The 16,000-nt window shown below is 48.1% G+C and overlaps 1 protein-coding gene across 5 annotated transcripts; it reads left to right on the top strand.

Moving 5' to 3' along the window:
- The first annotated feature begins 1,348 nt into the window (after positions 1 to 1,348).
- On the top strand, positions 1,349 to 14,124 carry DET1 (DET1 partner of COP1 E3 ubiquitin ligase). 5 transcript variants are annotated; one of them, XM_052672178.1, is made up of 5 exons: positions 1,349 to 1,458; positions 2,063 to 3,174; positions 6,094 to 6,284; positions 7,940 to 8,131; positions 11,834 to 14,124. In XM_052672178.1, the coding sequence occupies exons 2-5, from the start codon at positions 2,092 to 2,094 to the stop codon at positions 12,021 to 12,023; spliced, it is 1,656 nt and encodes a 551-aa protein (XP_052528138.1). In that variant the 5' UTR covers positions 1,349 to 1,458; positions 2,063 to 2,091; the 3' UTR covers positions 12,024 to 14,124. The 5 variants fall into 5 exon arrangements, with proteins under 5 accessions (XP_052528138.1, XP_052528139.1, XP_052528136.1 ...); XM_052672179.1 differs by having other exon boundaries at positions 1,371 to 1,458; positions 2,066 to 3,174; XM_052672176.1 differs by having other exon boundaries at positions 1,374 to 1,496.
- The last annotated feature ends 1,876 nt before the right edge of the window (positions 14,125 to 16,000 follow it).

Below are 16,000 nucleotides of genomic sequence, written 5' to 3'. Positions count from 1 at the left end.
AACAGAACTGTTCCCACAGAGGTCTGCTGCCCTGAGCCCCAACACAGGCTGGCCACAGGGATGGAGTTATTAGCTCAGGAGCGCCGATTGCTGCTGTGTTAATGGCTCTTTTGTCCGTTGAACTGCCTGTCTGTGTGTGTGCTGGGTGGTTATTTTTCTGCCAGCTGCCGTGTGGTTGGATGCTCTTTGGTATTTAGTTTTATCCTATTAAGGTGGATCCCAATTAATTACATAGAAGGGAGGGAAACAAAGAGAAGAGCCGAGGCCATTCATTTTTCAGCTTGTCATCGTGTCTCCTGCTGTGAAAAACACTGGGAAATGGGCACGGACCCCCAGACCCATGGAGTGGGTTCTTTCCTCATGTTCCCATAGGGGATGCTGCTCCTCTGCTTAGCAGGGTGCCTCCTTCCCACATACATGTATAGGGGCACAAGGTGAATGCTGGGGTTGTATAGGGATCCCCAGGGCTATAAAGGTCCCCACTGTCCTGGCACCTATCTGCCACCCCAATGGGGTGATGTCCCCAGAGCTTTGTGGGAATAGCAATGTCATGGAGTGCTTTATGGAGCTGAGGCCCTTCACCCAGGGCTGGCTGCAGCACAATAACCAGTGTGGATGAGCATGTCCCCAGCTCCATGGCACTAATGCCACCACCTGGATGCTGCTGTCCCCATCCCTGGGCTGTCAGAGGGGTTTCTGGGGGGCAGGAATAGTCCTGACTGCCCTACACACCTGGGGAGCTTATGAGACAGAGGCATGCCCCAAAAACATACAGAGCATCCCCGGGGGTGAAATGCATGTTATGCAGGTGCAGGTTTATGGAAGTGCAGGCTGATAGGAGCACAGGATGGATATAGGCTGATAGGGCCACAGGGATGCAGTTCTGAAGGGGTGGAGGATAAGTGCACGTTTATGGGGCTTCATGATTATGGGTTTCAGTTTAGGTGCAGGGCTATAGTGATGTTTATTTATAGGTGTTCAGGGTTATAGAGATTATGGGGTGCGGAGCTATAGGGATGCAGCATGTGTGCGGGCTTCTAGTGGTAAGGGGCTACAGGGCTATAGCAGTGCAGGGTTATGGGGACGCAGGATGGATGCACATTTATAGGGGTGCGGGTTTATAGGTATGCATGCTTACGAGCAGCAAGATTATAGGGGTTAAGGATGGGTGGAGGACCACAGAGGTACAGATTTATGAGGGTTCAGGATTTTGGCCTTGCGGGGCTGTAGGGGTGCAGGGCGCGTTTCAGGCGGTTCCCGCTGTGCGCGGACGCGTCCCGCAGCGCTCCTCCCTCCGCCAGGGGGCGCTCTCTCACTCGCTCCGTGGACACTCTGGTGCGCCCCGCCTCGCTGCTCCGCCCACCGGAAGCGGAAGCGGACGGTGAGAGTGACGCCTTCTCGCCGCCGCTGTCGCGGCGCGTCGTTGTGTGGTGGCGGAAAGATGGCAGCGGCCATAGAGTAAGCGGCGGCGGCGGGCCCAGCGCCGGGCCCCGGTGGTGAGCGCGGCCTGCGCCCTTTGTAGGCACCGCTACGCCGTGGCCTCCACGCCCGGAGGGTTCCGAGCTCCTCCGTGCCCCCAGGGCATGGTCCTGAGCCGCGGTTTCCTGCGGGGCAGAGGGAGAGCGGCCCCCCGTCCCCAGCCTCCAGTCAGGCTTCTCCTTGGAGCTGCTGTCCCCTCGGTGGCCCACAGGCAGCCGCGTTCCCCCTGCCTTCATGCCCTCCCTGGGCTCCCTCTGTCCCAGCTGCAGGCTGCCCCTGGCTGCTCTCACCCGGTTCCCGGTGTTTGAGTGTCCCTGTGGCATCCACGTACGTGTGCTGCCTTCCTCTGCTCGATCCTTTCCTGTGCCCTGCTCTGCAGCAGGCAGCTCTGCAGACCCCATCGCCTTGCTGGGTTCCCTCTGGGTACCTCCCACTGTCCCTGTTACGTCCCCACTGAACCCTCTCTCCCAGTCTCTCTCCCGAAGGTTTTCAGCTGGCCCCCTCCCTCAGGGGGTTGCCCAGAACTCCCTCTCTGTAAGCAGCCTTGGTGAGGTCCCACAGTGAGTGTGTGTGCCGTCTGCAGCAGGGTGAAGATGAAGTAGTGCTCTGACCATGGACCATGATGCCCCCACAATCAAGCCCCGCCGCATCCAGAACCAGAATGTCATCCACCGCCTGGAGCGCCGTCGGATCAGCTCTGGCAAGGCCGGCACCCACTGGCACCAGGTCCGAGTCTTCCACCAGAACGTCTTCCCCAACTTCACCGTGGTCAACGTGGAGAAGCCGCCCTGCTTCTTGCGCAAGTTCTCCCCCGACGGACGCTACTTCATCGCCTTCTCCTCCGACCAGACATCCCTGGAGATCTACGAGTATCAGGGCTGCCAGGCGGCAGAGGACCTCCTGCAAGGCTACGAGGGGGAGATCCTGGCTAACGGCAATGACCAAAGATCTGTCAACATCCGAGGGCGGCTCTTTGAGCGCTTTTTTGTCCTGCTCCATATCACCAATGTGGCCTCTAACGGGGAGCACCTGAACCGTGAGTGCAGCTTGTTCACTGATGACTGTAGGTATGTCATCGTTGGCTCTGCTGCTTACCTCCCCGAGGAGCCGCACCCGCCCTTCTTTGAGGTTTATCGCAACAGTGAGTCGGTGACCCCCAACCCTCGCTCCCCTCTGGAAGATTATTCCCTGCATATCATTGATCTCCACACGGGCAGGCTCTGTGACACGAGGACCTTCAAGTGTGACAAAGTCATCCTCTCTCATAACCAGGGGCTGTACCTCTATAAGAACATCTTGGCCATTCTCTCTGTGCAGCAGCAGACGATTCACGTCTTTCAGGTGACACCCGAGGGGACTTTCATCGACGTGCGGACAATCGGCCGCTTCTGCTACGAGGACGATCTGCTGACGCTGTCTGCGGTGTATCCCGAGGTGCAGCGGGACTCTCAGACGGGGATGGCAAACCCCTACAAAGAGCCCTTCATCAACTCTTTGAAGCACAGGCTGCTGGTGTACCTGTGGAGAAGGGCAGAGCAGGACGGCAGCGCGATAGCAAAGAGGAGGTTCTTCCAGTACTTTGATCAGCTGAGGCAGCTCCGCATGTGGAAGATGCAGCTTTTGGATGAGAACCATCTGTTTATCAAATACACTAGTGAAGATGTGGTCACGCTGCGGGTAACAGATCCTTCACAGGTACTGCCTGCCACCCGGGGCTCCCTGTCGCTTGGGGGCAAGTGCTCTCAGGCAGGTTCAGTGCTGTTCGGAGCAGCATTTCCTGGCTGAGCCTGTGATTGTTCACTGGATGTGCTGTTTAGGACCCCATTACTTCATTCTTGTGTGAATATTGGACACCCTTGGTATTGAATAACTTCAGTGTCTTTTGCTCTCATGACTTCACCACACTGTTCACAACTGAAAATGAGACAGAAAAGATCTTAGGCGTTATTGAGTCCCCTTTCTCCAGGGATTGTTCCCTGTGCTCACAAGTGCTTCACGGTGCTCTTTCCCTCCTAAATCCCCAGCTGATTTTCTTAGCTGCTATTTCATGTAATGCACTTGCATTGTAGAGGTAGTCTCTCCCTTTTCTTCAGCATCTTCAAGCATGTTTTTCAAATATAATATCTCCATTTTTCACCAGTAGAATTACCTTTTCTATTCTGCCTACGTACTTACTCTTTCAAGCTTCTGTCAGATCTAGTATTTATGATCTCTCCAAATTGAAGTAGCAGCTCTTAAATCTAGCTAATGTGCCAATTGCTTTTCCTTTCTGTTTAGTACTAAAGAAGTCAAATTAGAGTAAATGTAGCTCAGACAGTGCTGGGTCCCTCCAGGCTTTTCACCATCCCACATGTTGATCATCTCTTTTCACCACTGTTGCTGTTACTCAGTTTTTGAGCTATGTGAAGCTGAGCAAGACATTTTTCGCATTAACCTACTTCAGTCTTTTAATCTGTGCTTTGTTTTTATTTGTTTGTTTTTGGCAGTATTTGGGAAAAATAATTAATAAATCTACTGCGGAAGTTTGTCAGGTAGTTCCCTAGATGTTTGTTTATCCTTCCTATCCCATCCTTCCCATCTTGCTGGTTCCAATACTTAGACCTTAATGAAACGAGCAATAATTCTTTGTGACCATGATTTCTCTTTTGTATTTGTTTTGGGCTAATTATTTTGGGAGAGAATAAAAGAGGCTAAAACTGTTTTACCCACTGGTGTAGAATGGAATGGCTGTCTCAGGAACATGAAAGCTTTGTGGATGTGGCTTGCAGTGTGTAGCTTGTTGCTTGTATCCAGAGTGGTGTTCCTGATCCAAGCCTCAGGCCACCCCCATGTGAGTGTCTGTGGGAGTGTCAGCTCTGCTCCCTGCTGTGGTTACCAAGGTCTTTGTGCCTGCTTTGCCCCAACCTGTTCTTGACTTGCTTCACCTGAAGGTTACTTTCAGACGCAAATTGTGGCTTGTTTGCGCTCTTCCTCAGGTGATGTATTTTCTGCTGAAGGAAAGCATCTTATTTCTTCTTTCTTTCAGCAGAAAATTCCAGCTGTGGAGCAGCCTGACCTGCCTGAGTTCAGTCTTGGTATTGGGGTGAAGAACACTTTGGTCACAGAATACCTAAAGCTCCCATTTTTTCTTTCACCTATCAGTGCAGGACGTGGGTTTGGTCTGATTTCAGGATCTTTCTTTAGGCTCTTCTGTTAAGGAGGCTGAGGAAGTTCCTGTTTATGCTTGCAGGTTGCCTGTGCATTGCTGTGTATGTCTAGTTTGGGGGTTGCTGTTTTTGGCCTGTGTTCCAGCTTTGCCAGCTTTGCTGTGTGCTTTTTGTAACAGCTTCTGCTGCCTGTGCCACGCTCGTGCTTTGCCTGGGTCACAGGTGCTGCTGAAATGTAGGAAGGAAGATTTCTGTGGTTGAGGGCATCCTGTGTTAACCTGGAAAAGGAACTTCTTTATTTAAGGTTGGAGGAGATTCCCTGCAGTTTTCAAAGATGTAAATGGTTTCTACTTCTGCTGTCTCCTCTCTGCTTCAAAGCTGTATTTCAGAAGGGCTTTCCTTTCCTCAGGCAGTCATTCAGTGAGTAACCTCATTCAGCGTGCTTCATTTTAACGTGTGGGGGTCGGGTTGTACGATCACAGTTTATTTTGGGGCTGTCAAACAAGTGAACCTTGTGATATTTACAGATGGATGAGGTGGGCAGAGTGCCTGCCGTCATCGCCGAGCATTGATTGGGAGCGGGATGTGAAGCATTCACAAATGGTGTTTATGAGCAGAAGACTTACCCAGATGTGTGCATGTGCCCAGTGAATTAGCTGCATTTGAAGCAGGGACGGGCTTTGTGGTGCTGGGAATCTAGCCCTGTCCTACCTAATGGCAGCTACCTTTGGTGACCAAGAACTGCCCCTTCCTGGTGAGCTGGGAAAGTCCTTTCCCTTTGTTGCAGTTGTGCTGGTACAAATGCGTTGTTTCTCCCCACCTCTGCCTTGTTGATGCTGTGAAGCACTGAGATTGCCAATGTACAGCACGGTGCCTGAGCCTCCTCGCACGAGAATGATGGCATTAAAAAGAAGTTGTTAATGCCTTTCAGATTTTCATTCCTGTGTCAGCAGGGTGTCAGGAGGGTCCAACTTTTTGTAGGCAGTGGTGTGGTGCACAGCGCTCTGAATAGGCTCATCCCTGTGTGGTGGAAATACTAAGAAGAGAAAGCAAATAATTTCTCTGCATAAAGGAAAGGATGATTTGTTGCCAGCTAGCACTGGGTTTAAAATCATTTTGTCAGCAGGAACGAAAATTAAATTTGGCACTTCAGAAAGCATTTTGGATTTGGTGGAGGGCAGAGAGGAAGAGAAAACAGAAATATTGACATCCAGTTTGAGAAGAAAAATTGGAAGCCCATTCAGTTGTGTTTTTTTTCCCCATAAATAACGACATGGCAGTAAACAGGTGGATAATTTGGTGCCTGTTGAGGTATTTGAGTAGCAGAAGGGATTAGTATGAAGATGTGGGATTCTCCTGCTCTGCAAAGACGTTTGGGTAGGATTTGTGGCATCACATGGGGAGGAGGAAGGGCCAGCTTCCCTCTGCCTGCTCTCTGGCTAACCCTCACATCTGCTTCTCTCCCCAGCCTTCATTCTTCGTCGTGTACAACATGGTGAGCACGGAGGTCATAGCCGTGTTTGAGAACACCTCCGATGAGCTGCTGGAGCTGTTTGAGAACTTCTGTGACCTCTTCAGGAACGCCACTTTGCACAGCGAGGCGGTTCAGTTCCCCTGCTCTGCTTCCAGCAACAACTTTGCCAGGCAGATTCAGCGCCGGTGAGCCATTCGGAGCATGCTTTGTACCATGTAGACACGCTCAGCCCCGTCAGCTGAAGGCTAGTATCAAACAGCCACCCTGAGAAAAACAGCTCCTGTGGTCGCTGTGTGATGCGAGGGGCTGCCTGGGACCTGCTTCGTCTCGCAGCCTCGTGCACCTGGTCTCATATTCCACAGTATCTGTCTTTGTACAGCAAGGAAGAAGGCAGTGGTGCAGTTCAGTGCTTAGAAGAGAAAGGAATTTTAAAGGCAAGGTATTGCTGGCTCTCTTTGAGCGGTACCTCCTGTGGAGTTCATTAAAACAGTACTGCCCAGTAGCTTTGGGCCCCGTAGATAAGATTTATCAAGATGCTACATCGTCTAATTGGATGTATTTTGCCAAGTGGCCTTCTTTAAATTTAGTGTGCAACAAGCTGTGTTCTGTAACAGCAGTAAACAGCTTGTGATTCTCACTGAACTCTGCTTGGAGAAAGGAAATGGATCCGCCTAGACTTGTTGTGAAAACTGAGCAAAATATCAAAATATCCAGGGTTTCCAGAATGTTCTTTAACAGTCAAATGTGGTTTTAATGAGGCAGAGTGTGTTATTTCTGTTGGAATGTATTTTTATGTGACTCAGGGTGTTTTGTTCTTCTAGTGACTTGTTTGACATCATCCAAAGTACTTGGCAGTCACTTATGGCAGTGAAGCTTCGGCTGATTTTAGTTTCACATCCCCTAAGTAAGAGGAAGTTGACTGTAGCATCGTGGAGCTCCCTGTCACAAAATCCCTATTGCTTAGGGGAAAAAAAAAAGAACGAGGGAGCTCAGTGCAGGCACCTAAAGAACAATTTCTGCATTGTGCTGAAATGTAGAGGAGAATCTGTTCATCCACTCGACTGTAAGAACGTGTAACAGGAATGTTTAACTTAAGTAGCCAAGTGTAATAATGCTGTATACACAGCAAGCTGGCTTTTGGCTGAGTGTTTGTGTTCAAAGGGAAACAGTTTACTGACTGTGGTGTGTGACGTTCGTGCAGCTGATCTGTCTGTTCTTGCTTGTGGAAAGCTCAAATTTTATTTGGAACAAGAAATCCAACCTGCGTTTGTCTCTTTACCTGGAAGAGCTTTGAGCTCGCTGTGGCTTTGAAGCGCGTTCTGCTTCTCTTCAAGGTTCTTCCTCATCTCAGGTTTCTCCCTCTATGTGTTTAAAACACAATGGCTAGAGAGGGAGGGGGGGATTCTAGAGTCAACCTTAAGGGCTCAACTGTTGCTGTGAAACACGCTGGCTTTTGCTTATGCTGTTTACAGGCTTTGTGGCAAAACTTGGATTGACTGATAAGCTGCTAATCCACCTCTCCCTGTTTCTGATCCTGTTCATTTCCTGTACTGTGGTGCAGCTGAGGCCAGACCTTGTGGATAGGCACGGTCTTGTCCTTCTATCAGTTTGGACTTTCAGAGCAGAAACAGTAATGATGAGGGAGGATAAAAAGGTCACCAGAGCTGGTTGATGGTTGAATCACTCTGATACATCTTTGGAAGCGAGCTGTTCTAGTTCTTACACTGCTGCTGCTTTTCTTTCTCTATCAGTTTTCCTCCTTTTTTCTTTTTTTTTTTTTTTTTTTAATCTGTTCACCTGTGGCCTTTGTGAGTAAAACCTGCTTCTTGGTTTGCTTCAGGTTCAAAGACACTATTGTGAATGCCAAGTACGGGGGACACACAGAGGCCGTGCGGAGGCTGCTGGGCCAGCTCCCAATCAGTGCCCAGTCGTACAGTGGCAGCCCGTACCTCGACCTCTCCCTTTTCAGCTATGATGACAAGTGGGTGTCCGTCATGGAGCGGCCCAAGACCTGCGGTGATCACCCTATAAGGTACGAAACAGGTCAAGAAGCTGTATGTGAGGAGAAATCTCTCTAAATCACCTGTGAAATTTGCAGAAAGAACAGACATCGGTGCCTTTCTCTCTCGACATCTTTTGGCCAGGGGGTTTATTTCAGTAGTTGCACAAAGCTTGGCCAATCTCCTTGTGATAAGTCTCACCTTATATGTGTGGGAGAGCCCTTCAGGTTTTGTCACTGAGCTGCCTTATGGGTGGTAAAGAGTGAGCCTTTTCCATATGAATGCTCTTGTTCCTCCTTCTAGAGCAGTTCAGCCCCCCTGTGTGGGCTGCAGATGTTTCTGGGTGCTTGCTATCCTTCCTGTGCTGGAAGGATTCTTTCTGAGCACGTAGGGTTAACTGGTAAGGATCACCTGGTTTGTCCTGTGACTAAAACATTGTCTGGCTTAGGTGTTATTCATAAAGCTTCTGGTATTGATTTTGCTATTTTCAGACTGCCTTTTTTTCCCTATTTACGTTTCTCACCCTGGGAGCCGTACTCCTCTTCATGTCCCTCTTCTATCTGTGATCTATAGGAAATTTGTTTCTGTAGTAGAAGTTTAGCCAGGTGTAAAAGCCATTCTGTGCCTCTTATGTCTGAGTCTTCATTGCAGGCAGAAGGAAGAACTCCAAGCCTTAGAATAAGGATGTTTGCAGTGCTTCTTTCAGAAACACCGTGACTATTTACTTCTTTTTGTTGGCTGCAGCTATGGTGGCAAGCAGCAGTGGTTAAAAATTCAGCATCCCCTACCTGAAAGGCTCAAATCAAAGGGGCTGAGTTCTCCAGGCAGAACAGGCTTTCCACTTACACTGTTGCAAAAGAGAAATGAACGTACGCTGGAAAAACAAAGAGAGCCTTCAATGTCTAAGTGCTTTGTTTAGCAACTGGACGCGTGTTGGGGGTTCCGACAGCCTCAGGAGTCCATTCTGGATGGCTTCCCAAATTTATTTTCATCAGTGCATCCTCAAAACCTGATTTCATGTCTCCCCTGGCTCTGACTCAGGTGCTAGGGATCTTCTGATTATTCCTGTGCTCTCAATTCCCAAATTATGTATATTTAATTGATATATATATATTTTTTCCCCTGCCCGTATGATTTGGTTTAATCTCCAGCTCCCATGCTATCTGCAGAGAAAAGCCTGCCCTTTCCCCCTTGTCATGCTTGACGTTGGGAAAACTTGCAGGGCAATGGTTGTCTGCCAGCAGCGACCTGCGCAGGGCTCCTGCAGACAAAAGGGAGCAAAACCTCAGTCATTTGCTGTGGTTACCGTCTTTGTAGTAAACAAAGCAAAGTGCCACCTTTCCTCCCTCCCTTGAGCAACGCGGCATTTCAGAGCCAGAGCTTTGAAAGCTCAAAGCTGTGCAGTCAATTAGGACTTGAATAGGGCCTGGGAGCAGTGGGGCTCCTGGTTTTTGGGAAGTAAGCAGAAGACCAGGCGCTAACCTTAACCATTCAGTAGCTGAAGTAGCACTGCTGTGTTTCTCACATACGAAACAAAGGGATTAATAAAATAATACTGCTGCCCGTTGTGGTTGGAAAGCTTGGAAATGAGGGGCGGCAGGATTTGTAATGTAAGTCCTCTGAGTGGCTGCAGTGCAGAGAGCTTGGGCAGCGACGGGTGTTATGGACCGCTTGTATTTCCTGGCAGGACGTCTGTGAGATGAAGGCCTCTGTTTTACTCACCAGTTTCAGCACCTCTGTGCCTGGTGCTCTTTTGACCCGTGCTGCTTTTCTGTGTTCTGCAGGTTCAGCCCTCTGGCTACTTGAGAGGCCAGTCGTGGTTTGCTGTCAGGCGGGAAGGACTTCAGGTCCCCATCACTGCCATTTTCCAATATCTTTTCAGGAGGCTTGAAGAAAAATTCAGTGGGTGAAATGATGGGACTTGTGAGGAAGAGGCTCTAACACAGCTTTACCTATAGCAGGGGGTCTCTAAAATCCATCTAGATGGCTAATAAGGAGCCATTTAACCAAAAAATTGGTCTGCAGATAAATCTTCCATTTTCATATGGTTTGAAAAGGCTGGTCTTGCTGTTTCTGTTGACATACAATTTTATATTGCAGTGCCTAATTTATCCCCAGAGTAAGAGCCCATGGAAATGGCCTCTGATTGCAGAGCACTTTTAAAAATAGATTTAAAAATACCAAACTGAACACATCTCTGAGATTACAGGGAGCTTCATCTTGAGTAGTAAATTATTGTGAATTGGGGAGAGAGAGGAGCAGACCAGGGACTATGCTTTATTTAAAGAATGACCCTCCACATACCCAGCCTTGTGTAGGAGGGAGAGGGCTTTTAAAAAGCCAAATACCAAGATTGTGACTCTCTTGCTGAGTTCTTGTGTGCAATTTTCAGGCAGAGCTGGCTGGCGCTTTGATTCAGAGGAAGAGAGAGGAGAGTGGCCCTCCAGGAAGAACATGAGGATCTCAATAGGCTGTGCTGTTAAAATGTGGAGTATGTCTGCTCCTGAAACAGCATTGCCTGTATCTGTCATCACCTGTTCTTTCCAGGCTGAGAGCTGAGTGCATTGTATTGCTTGCCAGAAGTGGGGGGAAATGTGCTCTAGTATTAAAAGCATTCTCTGTGTTAAAACCAGAGGAAAAATGCAAAATGTCCACGTCCGCAAAGCGATGGTGGAAAAGGAAAAAGCTGGAAGACAAAATGGCAATTCTGTTCCCGAAACTGAAAGGGCAGAGAAAATGCTCTAAGGGGATGAGTTCTTCAGGTGAGAACTTGAGTCCTGTCAGCTGGAGCTCAGCTGCCTTGTGAAGGTACCAAATCCCCCAAACCTCCGCTGTGTTCTTGGGAAGAGTGGGATCGTTGCAGAGAGTCCCCTGTTCCCACAGCAGCTCAGAATAATGTGTAAGGTGGGCTTATATCTGCTACAGAAAGCGAGCCAGTCCTCTGGTATGCAGAGAAGGTTCAAGAAGCAAATGGCTTTCTAGACTTTGGCTTTTCACTGCATTGCCTCATCCCCTTGGCAGTGCTGAAGCTGTGTTCCAGAGCTCGCCTATTTGGAGACACAAATGTGCTTCCTCGGACCGACAGCCAGATTTATGGGCACCAGCAGAAAAACACATCCATTTGCCTTTACCTCTGCCCTTGCTGTGATTGTCTGTTAAATGCTGTCCACCAGACACTTCCTGCTCAAACTGTCATCTTGGTGGTTTTTGTTGTTGTGTTTGGAAATCTATCAGGATTTGCAAATCCTAGTTTGAAGTGTAAGGTGGAATATGGCACCGTGGAGCCAAACTGGATCCAGGTGTTCACCTTCCTCTGTTGAACAGGGATGTAACTAAGCACAAGCACAGCAGCATACTGACAGCAGCAGGAGAGGGAAGGGTTGGCCTTACAGCTGGAATGAAGACCATTGCTAAGGGAGGCAGGCTCCATCCTGTACAGTGTATCTGCCATAGGCATCAAGCAGAGCAGCTTGCATTACGAGAGTATAGAGAGTCAGCACAGAAGACAGAGTTTTCTGACTGAGAGGAAAAGAAGTCTTTTTCTAGACAGTGAAAAACTAGCTGCCCCAGGAGGGACTCTCCTCTGTCGCCAAGAGCCAGACACCCAGCTGAGGATCTCCTGCCACTGAGGGAGCACCAGAAACTGAACAAGGCACTTGTCTCAGATTGTGAAGAGTCCAGATGGCAAAGTCAATAGTCAGGAACAGCCATAATTGACTTTCTCTTCCTTTCAGATTTTACGCTCGTGATTCTGGCCTCCTGAAGTTTGAAATCCAGGCGGGACTCCTGGGGCGGCCCATCAATCACACCGTGCGACGCCTGGTTGCGTTCACCTTCCACCCCTTCGAGCCCTTTGCCATCTCAGTGCAGCGCACGAACGCAGAGTACGTGGTAAACTTCCACATGAGGCATAGCTGCACGTAGGGCAACGCGTGGGCTGGGCAGCTCTTCTCCTCGGGTCTGGGCCTCTGCCACAGGCAGACCAAAGCCGGGCACTCACACCTTCTAGGAAACCAAACCATCGATCGCGTCGAGAGATCTGACCTGGGAGCTCCCACCTGCCGGCATCTCGCAGTGCCCTCAGCTGTGAAAAGGTGATCTGTTGAAGTCAGGCCTGCAAATGTTTCTTCTCGCTCTTTTCGTACCGCAGCGGTTCCCGCTGCGTTAAGCACTGCTGTTGTTCCTTATTCCTGTTGATGAACAAAGTGTAGCTGAGGTTTGTTTCTCGATTTCCCAGAGGCATGTCTGTTTTCTCTCCTGTTGTGTGTCTTAGGATGGCAACCATGGAGCTTTGCAACATATTTGTGGAGCGCTCCCTTCTGCACTGATGCTTTCCTACTCTGTCAAGACAAACAGCCTGTCCTAGAGGGAATGGATAGAAGCCACGGGGAGAGCTTAGAAATACATCTACCCGTATTTGTATCACCAGTATTACTAGGGAAATGAAATCCTGTTCTCATCCACACCATCTACTCACACGATTTTAATATGCAAGAGGTTAGGAAAAAGCTGTGAGAAATCGTTGGAACTGAGAGAGATGAGGTGTATTCCTGACTTTTATGCAAGTAATTTAATCTTTGTGCCTTAGTATCCATAAAGCCCCTAAGTGGAAGGTGGTAAGTTAGTACCACAAACCTGTGCAGCTGATGGCGTCTCTGGTGCGTGAAAAAGTGGGCAACAAGGAGGGAGGGTGGCTGGGAGGAGTTTGGAGAATAACAGCAGCTCCTTGCTCTTCTTGAAGGGTTTCTTTCTGCAGCGTGGATGAATCCTTATGGGCATCTGCAGGCTTGCTGCTGAGCAGAAGGGAGTCCCAGCTGCTGGCACCCTTCTGTGTGCTGGAGAATGACCGTGGAGAACTAATAGCATTTGGGTTTTTCCAGGAAGGAGGGAGGAGACCTGAATTACTGTGCATTGCTGCAGGTTTGCAGTTAAGAGATGAGTTTGTTGACTTAACGTTGCTTACCTATCCCTGTTTGATACGCTGTTCTCTGTGAGAACCCTTTTGGGTATTCCCAGGCTTCAAAGCACAGCTGGCTGGTGCGTCATGTTCGGCGTGGTGCTGAGTGGACCACTGCAGTGTCTATGCTGCCTAGAAATTAAGCTCCTAGGTGTAATACTGTTTGTCCTGTTAATTGGTGTGGCCTGCCCTCCTCTGTTAAAAACGGAATTCTTGGTTGCAGAGCAGCATTTGTGTTCTGCTGCACACAGACTTGTGACTGTGTGCTGTCAAGCATTGCAGCCATCCCACGTGAGCTACAGAGGGGACATCAGAAAATTGGTGCTTGTGCACGGGAGACACCTGCTTTAAATGACCCTGTTGGTGTCGTCTTTGGACCAAAGTGGGCTGTGGGTGATGTGTTGTGGCCACATGCCTGTGAAAAACAGTACTGATGTCATACAGTCATTTTGCATAGTAAAGCATAAGAAAATAACTTTGTGTGTTGATGGTGCCTGCATAAAGCATGAATGTGGGACCTTGCAGGGGAAGGCTGAGGATCTTCAAGTCAGCCTTTAGTCTCTGTTCTATGGTATTTACTTTCCTGGCCATGCTAAACTTAATTCTAGGACAAGATGCTGTATTTCACTGCTCTTTTTCTGGTTTATGCACTGTGGGTTTCTCAGGTGTTTCAGGAATGACTTCAAGGTTGGAAGACTGCTAATAGAGGGAGCATCAGGCCATGTGTGCTTTAGGTCTGGGTTCCTCTCCATCTAATAACACTATTTGTCAAGGTTTTAGGTTTTATCCTGTGATCTGTTCCTCAAATATTCAATTAAAGCTCCAAGTGGAGAATCATTTGCACATAGTAGATCATGGAATTATCTTCTTCCTGCACCACTCTCACATTTGTTCATACTTTCAGTATGAGACTATTTTTGTTTTCTCCAAAGCTCTCAGCAGCTCCGTTCAAGACTGGCTTTATGCCTTGATGTCAGCCTGGGAGGTCAGTGCTTATTAAAATAGCTCCCAGGTCTCCGTTTAAATGTTGTTTGTTTGTTTGGTTTTTTTTTTTTTGGGTGGCAAAAATATAAAGCATTTTTATATTAGCATTTCTGCAGTAGGGGCTTTTGCCAGATTCAGGCTGTCCTGTGTGATGCAGAGAGCATGGCGTGGGTTGTTGGACTCGGGGCTGAGAGACCAGAGGTCTGCTCTTATTCTGCTATTAAATTGTTTTGTCACTGAGGGCAAATCTATTCCTGTTCCATCCGGTGTTTTCTTCTCTGTAAATGAGGCCAAAAACATATTTTCAGCTTTTGTAAAACGCTTTGAGATTCATGGATAAAAAGTGCTGGGTGAGTGCTAAGTATTTTCTTATTATGTTTGCAGACAAACTGATTGATTCATTCTGGGTACTAATTGCCTTTGAGTAGCATTGCAGATCCTCTGGTCGTGGCTGCTGCATTTTATATCTACAACAGAGTTAATTTTATTACAGAAATGCATTGGAAGAAAAAAGTCTCTCATACTTGAAATTTTGATTCTTTATTCATTAAAACAACAAAAAAAAACGTGGGGAGGGGGGGAGGAAAGGGCAAATATTTTCTACCTGATATTTTTCCTAGGCTAGGATGAAGATTTGTTAGCAGCACAACACAAAAATGGAATAAACAGAATTTGCTGTAAGAGCTCGATTTATTGTTTTTGTTTTCTCAGGACCTTAGTGGTGCAGCCAGGAGTCCCATTGTTAGGAAGAGATGGTAGGGATGTGTGCTGGGCTGTGCAGGATTATTACCCGCCAGTTTCTTGCCTCTTCCTGACGTCTGGAGCAGCAGTGTGCTTCCTACCAAGGGCATTTCTGTAGTTGCTGCAGATTTCTCCTTCTTCCCTCCAGGAGAATGCTGGGGGAGGAATACTTGGCCTTCAGTTATGTTTTCCTCTTTTAATTTTATTGCTAGTCCGTCTTGCACTCAGACTCTTCCTTTAGTCCATTTTATAGCACTTGCCTAACCTTGTGGCCATGCTCCGTGATCAAGAGATAAAGGTTGAGCTGTACACATTGCTTGGCAGAAGTCATCCCCTACCCATTGCTTGTTAGGGCACTTGCATTTTCCAGCTGTGTGCTGCTTCAGGCATGAAATATCTTTTGTACAACATCATGGCTGAAAATTTGCAAACGGTTCTGGACTGGGACTCCCTTGTAACCCACTGCTGCTTTGTGACCACCCAGCATTGTGCCTGTGTAAATTGGTTCCTGTATGCATCTGCAGTCTTGGCCCTGAGAGCTTCTTTGAACCTTCCTCTATTTTGGTGTGTGCAGTTTTCTGTTGCTTTCCTTTGGAGACCTTGAGCATGTCAGAAAGCTCTTGAGCCTGCAGCTCTTCAGAAAGGTACTAAGTGACAAGGAGATGCTGAGATGCTTGACTTTAATACCATGTTTGTTAGGTAGTGGAATCCCATCTTTATTACTTCTTGTGCTGCCTTTGCTTTTAAAAAAACTATGTAATATTTCTTATATAAACTGCATTAGTCAGCAAGCCACAGAAATCCCAATAGAATCAAATCTGTGTACCCGTTAATGGCGTGTTCCTGCTTAAACACTCCTTCTGGTCAACCCTCCAGCCCTGAGCGGCTGTCCCTGATACAGCACCCTGATTTTCTCTGTGTTTTTGTTTTCTCAGAACCTTACTTTTGCTCACGTGCTGGTGTCTGTTATGCTTCCTTTGTTCTCTTTTGACCCAGCTGGAAGAACCAGATTTCTGAAGCTTTATTTCAGATTTCTGGTGCTTCCATATGTTTTTTTTATTGTTTTTCATGTTTCTGTCCTCTGATTGCTTTTCTGCCAGTTCTTCCTGCAGGATCTCTCAGGACTTTGGAAATGGAGACGATGTCTGGGAGGTACTGGGACGTGTGGCCCTCCCAACAGCTTTCCTCCTGGTGGGAGCCTTTATTAGAAAAGTCAGTC

The sequence above is a fragment of the Tympanuchus pallidicinctus genome, unplaced genomic scaffold (assembly GCF_026119805.1).
Source record: "Tympanuchus pallidicinctus isolate F22 unplaced genomic scaffold, pur_lepc_1.0 scaffold12, whole genome shotgun sequence".
NCBI lineage: Eukaryota > Metazoa > Chordata > Aves > Galliformes > Phasianidae > Tympanuchus > Tympanuchus pallidicinctus.
Note: the sequence above shows the minus strand (reverse complement) of the source record. Positions and strands in the feature narration are given on the sequence as shown.